Raw genomic sequence first — 13,994 nt, 5'->3', positions numbered from 1 at the left:
CCAGTACAGAAAAACCAAAACAATGTCAATAAATTCATCGATCCAACAATTATTCCTTTTCATTCTTTTTTCACTTCTCCACCTTTACTGATAGCTTTTAAAATTGTACTTAGTGGGGTATTAGAATGGTACAGAAGAGGTCTTCTACTTAGTAGAACCCTGAGTTAGTTATTTCTCTAAGTCTCCACTTCCTTATCTGTAAAATGGGAACACAACACTATCCTAGTCTATTTGGTGTGGTTATATAGAATGACATAATGAGTCATTTATAAAGAAAAAAAATTTCTCACAGTTCTGAAGATGGTGGGAGGATTACATTTGGTGAAACTTCTTCCTGTCAACATGAATGTGAGAGCAGAAGATCTGATGGGCATTTATGAGGGAGCAAAGGATGCATTTGTAGTCCCAGATCCTTAGTTTCTAATCTGCTCATGAGCTCATGAAGCTCTTCTGTCTTAAATACCCTATTTCTCAACACCATTGCTTTGGGAATTAAGTTTCCAATACAGGTTTTGGGGGAACACAGTCAAATCACATACAAACATACTTTATAGTATTGTGTGGATTAAAGAGGGGACATGTTTGCAAAATGTCACCGTCTGTAATTCTAGGTCTTTTCAAATGGTAGCTGTTATTAATGGAAGCACACCTGCTCTTAGACTTTTTGCCAGCCTACCCTGTATCTCTCTGGGAAATTTAGAACAAAGCAGGAAGGGGTCTAGGACTCAAGGCAGAACAGTCATCCAGTACACTATTTCCTATTTATTGTTGATAATGGGTAGGTGAGTCTTGACCTGCTGATAGGTATTTCCTTCCACAGTCAGATTTAGATTTTCTCAGCTCAACTTTTTATTGTCTTTATTAACATCCTGTTAACAATAGTGATAAGCATGCCACAAATGACACACCTTCACAGAGGGACAGAAATGTACCTCAATGACCATGTGTGATGGAGGCCATCACCTACACGCTCAGGCGGATATTGGACAATCGCCCTACCTATTGAGTCGTGGGACCAGGCCAGTGCAGGGAGTACACGAGGCAAGTGGTTAAGTGAATACCCTCTTTTACAGGGCCCACGGATAGTTACCACTAGGAGAGAAACTTGCAGAGGCAGAGAAGGAATCGGGCGTCGTCCTGTCTGCTTGTAAAACACGTGGTAAGGAGCCGAATGGGGTGATGACCCCATTCCACTTCGAAAGTCTGTAGAACTTCCGATTCGAAAAACTGAGTTCCACTCTCAGCCTCGGTCAATTAAGCCTTTACAAAGAGGGGCGGGGCCTCCGGGAAACTGACCGTGGGGGGCGGGGGCGGACAGAACCTCCCGAACTGCTGATTGGCTCAAACGAATGTCTGTCTGCTTCTGCCTCCGCCCCACCTCCGAGCCTCTTAGCCAGTGGAGGCGGTCGCTCGATGCCGGCCCTGGTGCCAAACAGGCAGGGGGCGTGCTCCGGGGGGGCGTGCCGGAGCGCGCCCCGCCCCCACCAGCCAGCCCCGCCCCCGTCCCGCCCCCGTCCCGGCGCGGCAGCCTCCTCCGCGCCGCGTCCTCTGGCTCTCTCAGTCCTCGCGGCACGCCGTTGCTTCTCACCCTGAGAACGCCCCTCGCCCGCAGTCGGCGCCTCACTCCGCGGCCAGCTCTCCGCGGCCAGCGCTCCGCACAGGGTCGCCCTCCGCGTGCCCGTCTCTGCCGCGGTCGCGGCCTCTCAGAGCTCCCAGGCGGGCCATGGAGGCAGACGGGGCCGGCGAGCAGATGAGACCGCTACTCACGCGGGTAAGGAGCGGGGAGGCCGAGGTCGGCAGACAAAGGCGGCGGCGTGGCGGGGCTGCCGGCGGCCTGTGCCGGCGACTGCGCGCCCTCGTCGCCTTTGTGTGTCGGGGGGCGGCCGGCTTGGAGCGGACGCGCGTGTCCGCCGCCGCAGTGTCCCGCTCTCAGCCGCGCGGCGCCAGCCACCGTGTTCTCCCGCCGCGTGGACGCTGCAGTCCTTGAGCCCAGGCTGCTCTTCCTGCGCCCTCCGCCTTCAGCCTCTGGCCGGAGTCGGGACCGGCCCTCGGGGCCGGCGCTCTGTGGAGTGTTAGGTCGCAGGCTCAGGAGAAGGACCGTGCGTGCAATGTCCTCCTCCGGGCCCCATAGAAAGAGAATGGACCGAGAGAGACCCTAGTACTCAGCGCTGCGCGTCACCAAGCCAGCCGACCCCGCTTTCCCATTGAGACTAGCAAGCAGCTTGAGTAAAGGCGGACTTGGGACTTGCAGAAATGGGGTTCTCATTTAGACGGGGGATGTGGGAGGAGGACGACACACACCAGTGGCCCGTTCTCAAGAAACAGGAACGCGTTTGTGCCCACAGAGGAAACTGCCTTCTTTCAAAGGCTGTGACTCAAACGATGGGGTGGTATTAATTTTCCTACTTCCAATTTTTACTCTGACCAGTGAAAGGGGAAGCAAGGTTGCAGGAATGAATTTTCCAGTCTTTTCAAAGCAAGGAAAAGGATATTTTGCCTTTTTTTTTTTTAAGTAGAATTTTCCTTAAGATCCTCTTCCTATGTTACTTTAAAGGTTATTGTGGAGGCCGTGGGCAGTGGTCATTCATTACTTCACCATGTTCTAAGCTCTTTAAATATAAAGGAAAACTTGAGTCTTAAGACTGTGAAGTTGTTCTGCAGTAGTAAACTCCCAAGCATTCTTTTATGGCCTTTGAATGAACCTTTACGACCTTCTCCAAGGGTATCTGTCAAACACACTGTTGCTTATTCTTAACCTTATTTTCACAGTTTTAGCTGGACAGTAAACAGTATCAGTTTTCATAAACCAGGGCAAAATGATGTGTTCTCAAACACTGTCTTCTTAGTCTGAAATAGTACATAGTAAGGCTCTTGCCATCCATCCGTCCGTCCGTCCGTCCATCCATCCATCCATCCATCCATCCATCCATCCACTCACCCATCCATTCTGTGTTGTAACTTATTGAGAATCTATTTTGTAAGTGTCCAGAGTAGAACCAGCTTTTCCCTAATAGAAGCTTCTTTCAGAGGGGTATGGGTGTGTGTCTACAACAAGAGACAGGGCAGGGGACAAGCAGAGGACAAGGAACTCTGAGTTCTGTTATTAGTAGCATGATAGGAGAGTATTTTGGAAGGTCATATTCCCTAAGTCTTTGGGAGAATAAAATGTGGCAATAGTAAACTTAGAGGAATTAATAACAGAAGTAGGGGGCCGGAGAGACGGCTCAGCCATTAAGAGCAGTGGATGCTTTTTCATAGGACCCAGGTTCAATTCCCAGCGCCCACTTGGCAGCTTACAACTGCTAATAATTCCTCTGCCCAGAGGATCTGACACCCTCATATGGACATACACGCAGGCAAAGCAGCAATAAAAGATAAATTATAATGGAGAAATAAAATTCTGTGAGCTTCTAGTTCAAAACTAGCAAGTGAAAGTAGGCTAAAATAGTGGAGGGCACTCTGCTTTTTGAAAGGTGGGACACTTTACTTGAAAAATCATAAAAATGAGATACTCTGATGTTTGTCCTTTGTAACTTTTTTTTTTCTTGAGACAGGGACCTACATTGTCCTCAGGCAGGCCTCAACCTTGCAACAATCCTTCTGTTTTAGCCACACTAGCACTTAGATTACAGTCATGAGCCACTATGTCCAGCTCTCAGCTATAACTTTTACCTCACAATAGACAGGCCTAGCCAAAAGAGTTGACTAAAACTGATATTTATGTACTACCTTAAGTTTATAATTTTGCAAAAATATTTGAGTAGCCATTAAGTTGGAGGCCATTTACATTACTTTGTAACTGGAGCCCATCCCTCTCATAATTTAGTATTATGATTTTACACTGACTATAGAATTGGAAAGAAAACTTTTACCTTGCATTATCTTTTGTTTTGAGAAATTTATTTGGGTGAGGGGGAAGCTCATCTATGCTAGGCATATGCCACCATGTCTGTCTGCAACATTTGTTTTGCACTAATAAAAGCGTCACCATTGAAGGCATCATTTGGAATGTATCAAAATCTCATTTTTTTAGTGTTGGGTAAGTAGTTATTTATTAGTCATTTTTTTTTTTCTAGTGTGGATTGTAACATATAGTGCCAGTTCTCCAGTTTCAGCAGAGAAGCTTTCTTTTGGGCATTTTGGGAATGTACCATGAAGAAGTCGCTTCTATGATTTCTCTCATTTTTAGACTTTTTTTTTTTTTTTTTTTTAAAAGGAAGGTTTCCCTGTGTGTTTGAGACTGATTTTGAATTCCCCACATAGCACACACTGGCATCAAAGTTTGCATCACTTTCCTGCTTCAACTTCAAATGCTGGAATTATAGGCATGCTTCACTTTACCAGCTTCACCTTATAACTACCAAGTATCTCATGGATACTGGGTCCTGGAAAATAGTCATACCAGGTAGATGGAGCCCTGCTTTGGGCATGTTGGGCATGTTGGGTGAACATGCTGGCTGATGACCTTTTACATTTGATCTGTGAATGCCAGTTAAAATATTGCACGATTCTGTTAGAAATATTTCTTGGAAGAAATAGGTATTAAGCTACAAGGAATAAGACTCAAATAATCCAGTTTTTGTGAGTCTGTAAATATCCCCCTTTTGGGGAACTGGGAGTCAGAACTCATAGTCTTTACATATATGGCACCCCAGGTATATTACCAGAGCTTCCTTTACCTTCTTTGGTCTGTTCTTGGTAACTTGAGGCTATACTCCATGAGCTTGTAACAGTTAAGGGAGAGGCAGTACGCCTGTCACTTGTCCAAGTGAGACTAGACTTAGGTTGGAGGACAGTTGTGTTTGATAGTGAGGCCAGGTTATGGCTGCTTTAAGAACACGGGATATGAAAATTAGCATGCTCTTACACTAAACTCTCATTAGTTGAATAGGTTAAATCGAAAGCCAGTGTACCCTGGCATTGGAGGAACTTGCTATAACATTTTAGTGGTATGTGGTGTGCTAACCAATATATATTTAAACTTTGGTAGCTACTTGTTAACATCCTGTAACAGGTTGTTTTTCTTCCTCTTTCTCTCTTACTCTCTCTTATCACAAATAAGATCTTAAAGTGGATAGGATTTGCAGCTACAGAAAGGGCTGTTTATGTTAAGGCTTGTTTATAAGGTTAATGCTATGGGTTAATTATAGATAGATACTCATAGTTTAAAGATTCTTTTTGTTCACACACACACACACACACACATGGGTTAGGGAGGAGAGAGAGAGACAGAGAGAGAGAGAGAGAGAGAGAGAGAGAGAGAGAGAGAGAACACAAAAGAATAAGAACATACAGTGGTCAGTTGTCAGTTTCTGGTGTGGAAGTCAGTTCTAACTCACCATCTTTGTGCCACAACTTTCTTACAGCTAGAGTAATAATAGATACACACTGTTTACCCTCCTGTACTTTTATTCTTCTATGCATTCAGTAATTTTTAGTTTTGTAGTAGACATAAGAAAATGATTACAGAGCATTACATATTTTGTTGAGATTTAGTAATTTGGAAAAGCTTAGAATTGTTTCTTGATGCTAAAATGAAGAGGGTTTGTGATTGACATCTTGATACAGTCTGTAGCAGTTCTGAGGGCCGAATGACTAGAGAAGTGCTAGGCTGGACTATGACTGCTATTACAAGAGTAGATTTAGAAATTAGGTGGTTATGATACAGATTTTCATTTTATCTGGAGTTGATACTGTTTGAATTTTTTTAAAGATTTATTTATTTATTTTATGTATGTGAGTACACTATACCCATCTTCAGACACACCAGAAAAGGGCACCGGATCCCATTACAGATGGTTGTGAGCCACCATGTGGTTGCTGGGAATTGAACTCAGGACCTCTGGAAGAGCAGTCGGTGCTCTTAACCTCCGAGCCATCTCTCCAGCACCAATACTGTTTGAATTTTAATGTGTTTTTTCCTCCACAGTGTAGAAGTGAAGAGTTACAGCATATTTTGACAAAATGCACTGCTGTTTTAAATACTTTATTCTTTCTTGTGCAGAGCATGTTATGTGGACTAATACCATTCGCTTCCCACTCTGTTCACATCTTTGTGGAGATCTTCCTCTGCTGTGTATTCCAAGATTGTATTACTTATTTTCTATCAGATTGCTCAGTCTGAGAAGCTGTTGATTGTATATCATTTCTGATGAGAAATCTAAGAATATGCCCTTGAAAGTACATTTACTTTCAAGATGGGAAGTAATTTTTAAATTCCCAGATGCATATTAGATAAGGAAGGAGTGTGGAGTGGTTTCTACAGAGAGTGAATAAAGGGAAGGCAGACAGAAACTTTTCTTACAACTGTTTATAATGTACAATTATAACTTGGTGTGTATGTGCTGCTTATACTTTTATATATACACACTAGTTCCTACTTTAATATTTATTTAGAACTTCTTTTTGAGACAACTCTTGCTATGTAGCTCAGGATTGCTTGGTACTCTCACCCCTCAGCTTGAACTAGCCCTGAAATTTTAGTCACTCTCCTCCCACTGCTTCCAGAGTACTGGAGTTACAAGTGTATGTCAGTGTATTAGCTTACCAGTATTCTTTATTTTGGGGAAATACCAAAAGTATACAGAATCCCTTTTACTTTAAAAATCAGTGTCTTTAACAAGAAAATGAATCAAATTTATGTAACTTCTTTCTTTTGAGTCTTCCTGTATAACTACAGATGCATTTGGTAAGAGTCTTCTAGGAAGCATACTTCTTAATTTAAAGATAGAATCTTAATGGTCTTACTCTGTAGGCCTGTTTGGCCTGTATGGACCAGGCTATCAGTGAACTCATACAAGTACTCTGCCCCTGATTAAAGACATGGGCCACAACACCTAGTACAAATTATTGATGTGCAGTCATTTTACACTTTGCCACGAAAATATCTTTGAGAACTTTACCACTCTTGGTATGGTCTGCAGGAGTTTGGGTAGAGGGGAGAACAAGGAAGTGAGGGAAAGACAAGAGTCAATATAGAGGGTATGAATGCCTGTGGACATCTTTAGGGCAGATGTGGCAGAGTGTAAGTGGAGCTTGAGGTTGGGTTTCAGCAATTCTCACTGTTCTTGTGGATGTAATTCTGATGTCATGCTTGAAGTTTGCTGGGTTCATGTCCCCCTTCCCTTCCTTGCCCCCCCCCCCCCCCCTTGAGACAGGATCTTGCTGTATGTCCTTAGTCTATCTGAAGAACAGGCTGGCCTTGAACTTCCCTGAACTTGCTCCTCCCTCCAGAGTGCTTGCATCACCTACTGTACCACACGGCACTGCTTTGAAGTGCATTTAAAACGGCATTTCTTTCTCCTTAGTGTTCACATTTCTCCACTTAATTGGGAGCAGAATTCTTTTTGTTTTTCCTAGCAGCAACTCTTATGAGATGTAAAACTCATTGCTCTCTGAAAACACCTAGAAGTTGAGTTCTTACGCATGCTTGTGTTGCACTTAGCTTCCTGGGAGGCTGATGCAGGGAGGTTGCTTTTTGGTTCAGGGAGGTTGCTTTAATCCACAAGTCCAAGGTCAGTCCCTGCAGTAAAGCCCTTAAGAAAAATATCTTTGATTTTTATATTCTCTCAAATGAATTTAAAGATCAAAATTTTGTTTTGTGAGAATGTGATTTATTTTAAAAAATGTTGTATGAAAATTAACCACCCTATAACAGTTTTCATAATTGTTTTCTTGATTACTAATTGTGAAAGGTGATTCTTGTGAGTCAGTTCATTTGTTTTGACTCAGAACACCTCTGAATTTTTTGCTGGTTTCTCATTAGTGTTAAATGGAGAGAATTCTGGTCCTAGTATACAAAATGTTAACGATACTTCTTAATACAGCACTGCATTTAAAATTGATTTAAAAATAGAGGTGTGGCACCTTGGGGCTTATGAATCACTCCCAAAACTTCAGTTGTTTGTTTGTTTGTTTGTTTCTCTCTCTCTCTCTCTCTCTCTCTCTCTCTCTCTTTCTTTCTTTCTTTCTTTCTTTCTTTCTTTCTTTCTTTCTTTCTTTCTTTTTTTTCCTGAGAGAGATACAAATAGCTTTACAATTGAAATCTCAAAAGGAATTCATAAGACAGCTAAAGAACCTGTCCTAAAAGTTAACATAGTTTGGCTACATATCTTTATAGTTTGCTTATATTTTGCTTAAATAGTTGTTAGAAATTTTTGTATGCACCCCCTAACAGTCACTTGGAATTTATTTCTCATATTGTGAAGTCTATAGGACATTCTGTCAAAGAACTATTTGTAGCCAAATAAAATTGAGAAATGTCACGCATACTTTTTAGAAATTCAAATTTATGACAACATTTTAAAGGCACTTGAGAAATCCTGTAACAGATGAATATATTAAACTTGAATGAGAGAATGCAGCTACATGCAGTGGTTTTTCTTTTTTTTTTTTTAATTTATTAATTATGTACAGTGTTCTGCCTGCATATATGCCTACAGGCCAGAAGAGGGCGCCAGATCTTATTATAGATGGTTGTGAACCATCATGTGGTTGCTGGGAATTGAACTCAGGACCTCTGGAAGAGCTGTCAGTGCTCTCAACCTCTGAGCCATCTCTCTAGTCCCACATGTAGTGGTTCTTAGAAAGCATGAGCACCAAGTAATTAATAAATGCCATAGACCTTGAGAAAGCAACTCCTATGACACCAACTATGTAAACCTGTGTAAGATAAACTTCTCTGTTTTAGTTACTGTACAGGAGAGAAAATGTGTCATTTTAAAAGTCGCTTTTTGAGTCAGGTAGGGTGGTTCAGTCTTGCAAGCTTACCGTCTGGGAAAACAAGGAGACCAATTGTAAATTCCAGACAAGCCTGGGCTACAAAGGAAGGCACCATTTTAAAAGACAAAAATAAAACAAACAAAAAATATTATGGAAGTAACCCCCTTGTATAGCGAAGGTAGAGTAATTTATAGGATATCCACCTTACGCCATTGAACAGTGCTGGAGAGTGGGGGTGGTTCTTTGTACTGATAGAGTTAGGTCCAGTAGAATACAGGTACTTGTTAAAAGAAAAGTAAGAAAGTATATCTGTAAGTATACTGGAGAGCTAAAGAGGAAACACACACACACACACACACATATATGTATATATAATACACACATTATTATACAGCCAGCTTATCAGCTTTTTATGTAAATAATTTTTATGTTTAAACATAGTTAGTTAAAAAATTTGCGCTCAGGCTGGCCTAGAACTTACTGTATAACTCATGCTGAACTCAAACTTAAGGCAACTTGTCCACATGTATGCACCACCATACCAATTCCTCCTCGTCCCCTGTCCTCTCCCTTCCTCCTTCCTTCTCCTGTCTCATCTTTCCCTACCCCTTTCAAAAGTTGGGCATCTCATTATGTAGACCAGGTTGGCCTTAGACTCCTTATGTATTCCAGGTTGTTCTTGAACAAAACCACTGTCCTCCTTTCTTGTTTCCTTTATACTGCCATTCCCAGTAGGGGATTTTTTTATATTGCCTTATGTCATGGGTTGACATACTTTTTGAGAAGTTTTTAATAGAATCTAACAAGAATTACTTAATTTTCATTTTGTAAAGGCATAGTTTACAGTAGTATATAATATTTCAAAAATCATAATATGAATGAACTGCATACCTCTCACCCAATTATGTACTGAGTTCATTTATCCTTTTGAAATTTGAGTCTGTTGTTACTGGCGTTTGAGTCAGTGAAGTGTAGAGGAAAGGTTAGAGGCACTATTTAAAATGTAGTGGCTTAGGTATAAGGCTGTCACAGTTTGGTGGTTGTACTGCTTTTTTGTCAACTTGACACAATTGAGTAAATGCTTCTATCAGATTGGCCTCAACATCTCAATGGACCACCCCTGGGCAGGCAGGTCGTCCTGGTTGTCTAAAAATGTATGATGAGCAAGCCATGTAAAACAAGCGGTAGATGGCGCCCTCTATGGCCTGGGCTTCACTTCCTGTTTGCAGGTTCCTCCCGGGTTTCTCATGATGACTGTAAGCTGACGTAAAAACCTTCTCCCAGAGTTGCTTTTGGTCTTCATCACAACCATAGAAGCAGTGATGGACAACTATCTTAGATTTTCCTCTTCCTTCTTTGTGAGATTGTTCGGCTGACCTTAAATTCTAGATGATCTTTTTTGACTCCCAAATGCTGTGATTACAGGTGTGTGCCACCATGTTGAGCGGGAGTATATATACTTGCTTAAACTCTTATCCATGGGCTAGGGATGTAGCAGTGGTGAAACACTTGCTTCATGTGCTCTGGTACTTGCTTTAGATCTCCAACATCCTGAAAAATAAGCTTAACAATTAATTCAGCTGTATCGGCATTTGTTGAAATTACATTGACATAGTTGTGGGGACACTGGTCACACTGTGTACCTGATTTTGCTACAGAGAGCACCATTTATTTGCCTTGACCTCCCTGTGGATGGATCCTGCGTCCCTGTGTTTCATACAGACTGTGCACTGTTACGTCTGTCACTTCCTTAAAGAGACTTAGAGATCACTCTGTGGGAATTATTTTCATTTAACCAAGTTTTTAAAGTTAACATTTGGGAAGAAATGCATTTTTCACATCTCTTGAAGTTATTTTTTTCATAATGTATTTTTATGTTTGTATTTTAGGATAAGCTTTAGTGTGTGCTCACAGACTAGACAATGCCTTAAGATGAAATGACAAAACCCCACTAAAGGTCTTTTCTGTTGTTTTGAGACAGTGACTTGTTTTGTCAGGCTGGCCTTAAACTTACTTTTTGAGTTGTTGGGGTTATAGCATGTGCCCATATACTCTGAGGACATTTTAATTTTTTGTTTGTGTTTTGAGATGAATCTTATTTACTTTATTGCCCAGGCTGTCCAGGAATTTAGTACTTCTGCCTCAGCCCTTCCTAATGCTAGTCACAATGTGGCTATTTGGGTATTGCGTTTCGTTTAACCTGAAGTAAGGGTTTAAGTAGGTTGTAAGTATTAAACACCAGAGAAATGCAAAGCAGTTTTCACCAGTTTTAGGTATTTGTTTGTTTTTGGAAACAGTCCGTATTTTACTTGTTCGCTATTCCTTGTGTGGTTGAAAAGCATGGATGTTTATGTACACAACCAATGACAAGGATTTCCAAGCCCAGATTTGGTGCTAGCTGTTTTCACTATTCTGGAAGTGCTGAAACCATGCTATTTTTATTCCATCTTTAGAATTACTATACAGTGGGAACCTTTTTCATTGTAGGCACAATGCTTTTGTACACTGTAAAGTTTACCCTTGTGTTGTTCAGATGCCTATTTCTCTGCCCTCATACCTTGTTTTAGTGGGACACTTAATGATAAAGCTTACACTGAGAATCTGGCTCAAGTTTGTGTCAACAGTTCTTACCATTTATTCTCTGCCTTGTCAATAAATGCAGATTACCCAGTGGGTGGGTAGAATACAGAATAGGGTGGGACACCTGCCAACCATAGGAAGGAGAGAGGGGAGAGAATGGAGGCCTGATTTGGAACTATAAGGAAGAGGCTCAGAGATAGATCATGGAAACACACTGAAACTCAAAAGCCAGATCCGTAAGATCCAAGTATCAAGGGGTGAGGCTGTAGGGTAGCCAGATTAGTTTAGGAAGTAAAGGTAGATCATTTAATTGCTCAGCTATTGAGGTGCAGTTTTAAATCATTTAATTGGTTTATCTGTGTAATTATTGAGGACTAATATAAAGAAATACAGCCACCAGATTAAATCACTGTTTACATTTATAGTAAGAATAAATCTTTTATAGTTTATCTGCCTTTAATTTTGTGATATGGGGTTTGCGGCCCCCCTTTGTGACTTAAGTTGGGCCACTAGGCTCATGGTACATTCCTCAGTGGGGCCTTTTGGGACAAGTGAATGTTCTACTCCAATCGTCAGTCTGTCTAGGAGGAACTGCCATGGGTGTTCTTGCACATGATGTACCTGCAGGGCACAGTGTCTCTTGGTAATATTTTTGCATTTGGGAGACTTGCTCTTCAATTTGCTAAGAATTTGATATTCATTCAGAATAAATTTAGCCCCCATTTCAACTTTTTACTTCGCTTAGCTGTTTTATTCAAAAAATAGGAAATTGGAGAAGTCATTACAGGTTCTTACAAACTCAGAGTATGAGAAAATTAAAAGGTGGCAAACACATGCAGCACATTCACAGTTTTCAGACAGTCTTACACTGCCAGATGGCCCCGGCAGCCAGTATAGCTGGTATACTCCTGCCTGCTTTCTTACACACTGGATTACAGACAGGCGTGCATTCTATTGCAATCCAGTTATTTGACTAATCTGTTTAGTTAAAATCTATAATCTTAACCTTATTTAGAAGGATCCAGAGTAGAGACTCAGTTGTAAGGAGATGGGGAGCTGAAGCCAGTGGAACTAGTGGTTTCTGGTGGACCTGAGAAAGAAACGCATGTCAGAGACGAGAAGGCTAGAGGTGGCTGCTCCCTGACATACTGTCATTACCCTGTAGTGTTTGCTCATCATTTCTTGGAGCCCACGGAGAATTTTGTGTGCCCTCAGAAAGAATCTGGCAAGTTTAAACAAGGTGCTAATAGCTAGAAAAACCAAGAGAAGGATTTCTGTTTTCTTACTGACATAAGAATTAACAAATATGAAATAGTAATAAGATAAGAATTCAGATTAAATCAGCTGGCAGGTCTTTACCAAATCAGAGCAAATGCTTGTTGTCTGCATTCAGAGCTACTCTAACCCATAGTCAAATGATAATTCATAGTACAACAGTCTCCGTGCTGAGTAGATTATAAGTGAAAATTGCAGATACACTTATAAATCATTTTAGCAAATATATTACTTAACATTCTTCAAAGCTCAGAGATCCCAAACATGTTTCCCATATTTTTGATATTCTCTAACAATATAAAAATATAAATACCTCCTGGCTGGGCCTGGTGGCACCGACCTGTAATCCCAGCCACTTGGAAGGCTGAAGAACATCACCAAGTTGAATCCCCTAGGCTCCAGAGTGAGTTCACGGCCACTACTGAGAGCCTATCTCATAACAAAAAGTAAAAAGAAGGCAGGGCTGTAGCCTGGGACTTTGCTTGGCATGTGTGGGGCCCTAATGATAGTACCAAAACAAGTCGTTTCAGAAAATAAGAGGAGAAGAAAAACAACTTGGAGGTCATCAGACCAAAGATTTGGGTCTGGGTGATTTGCCCCTTCTCATTTTCATTAGCACAAAAGTAAATTTGATGAAAGTAGGAAAGTAAGTTGGACTAAGGCAGGAAGATTGCCAGCTTGAGGCTGGTCTAGGCTACATAGTGAGAATCTGAAGAATAAAACAGGGGAGAATGGTATAATAATAGAGGGATTTCATAGACTCTTTGGGAGATTTAAGTGAATGCAGGTGATATTACTCATTTGGAAAATCAAAAGGAACTATAAAACAAGTACACATTTCTAAGAAGTAATAAATAGAATTCATTTTCTTCAATATCAGACTTTATTTCCTTACTCAATTATCTAATAATGTTTATCAAGGAACAGAGATAACAATATTCCGATACCCAGACATAGGAAAAATTAATATGTTCAAGTCTAATAAGTTGAGAATGGTTGAGGTATTGAACAGGAAGGAAAAGTACACAGAGGTGGCTCATTGGTCACAGCACTAGGTACTCTTCCAAGCACATCTGTGACAGCTCTTTTTTTTTTTTTCCTTTTTTTTCTTCTTTTTTCTTTTTTTCGGCGCTGGGGACCGAACCCAGGGCCTTGCGCTTGCTAGGCAAGCGCTCTACCACTGAGCTAAATCCCCAACCCCTTCTGTGGCAGCTCTTAAGCCCAAGCAACGTGGCAAGCAGGTGGTGCACAGACATACATGTAGGCAGAACACAAATACATGTAAATAAATAGTCAAGTAGACTATAGGCAATGGTGGAGAAGTAAGATAGCTTTGGCTTGGATTCATTCTGAAAGCTGTGGGTGTTAATTGGGGACAGCACTGTCTCTTCAGGAGAACTCTAGGGACAATTATGTGG

General features: G+C 41.3%; 1 protein-coding gene across 9 annotated transcripts in view; it reads left to right on the top strand.

The window, feature by feature from the left end:
* Positions 1-1,366: 1,366 nt before the first annotated feature.
* Positions 1,367-13,994, top strand: part of Slc4a7 (solute carrier family 4 member 7) — a 79,632-nt gene continuing 67,004 nt past the window's right edge. For 5 of the 9 annotated variants that reach the window (NM_001413733.1, NM_001270860.2, NM_001413732.1 and 2 more), the window contains exon 1: positions 1,560-1,771. In NM_001413733.1, coding sequence (NP_001400662.1) covers positions 1,724-1,771 — 48 coding nt within the window. In that variant the 5' untranslated portion in view covers positions 1,560-1,723. Of the gene's footprint in view, positions 1,772-13,994 lie in introns of all 9 variants that reach the window. The other 4 variants (XM_039092960.2, XM_063273919.1, XM_039092961.2 and 1 more) reach the window with 2 other exon arrangements.

The sequence above is a fragment of the Rattus norvegicus genome, chromosome 15, assembly GCF_036323735.1.
Source record: "Rattus norvegicus strain BN/NHsdMcwi chromosome 15, GRCr8, whole genome shotgun sequence".
In the NCBI taxonomy this organism is placed as follows: domain Eukaryota; kingdom Metazoa; phylum Chordata; class Mammalia; order Rodentia; family Muridae; genus Rattus; species Rattus norvegicus.
The sequence above is the reverse complement of the archived record's forward strand: the minus strand, read 5'-3'. Positions and strand labels throughout refer to the sequence as shown.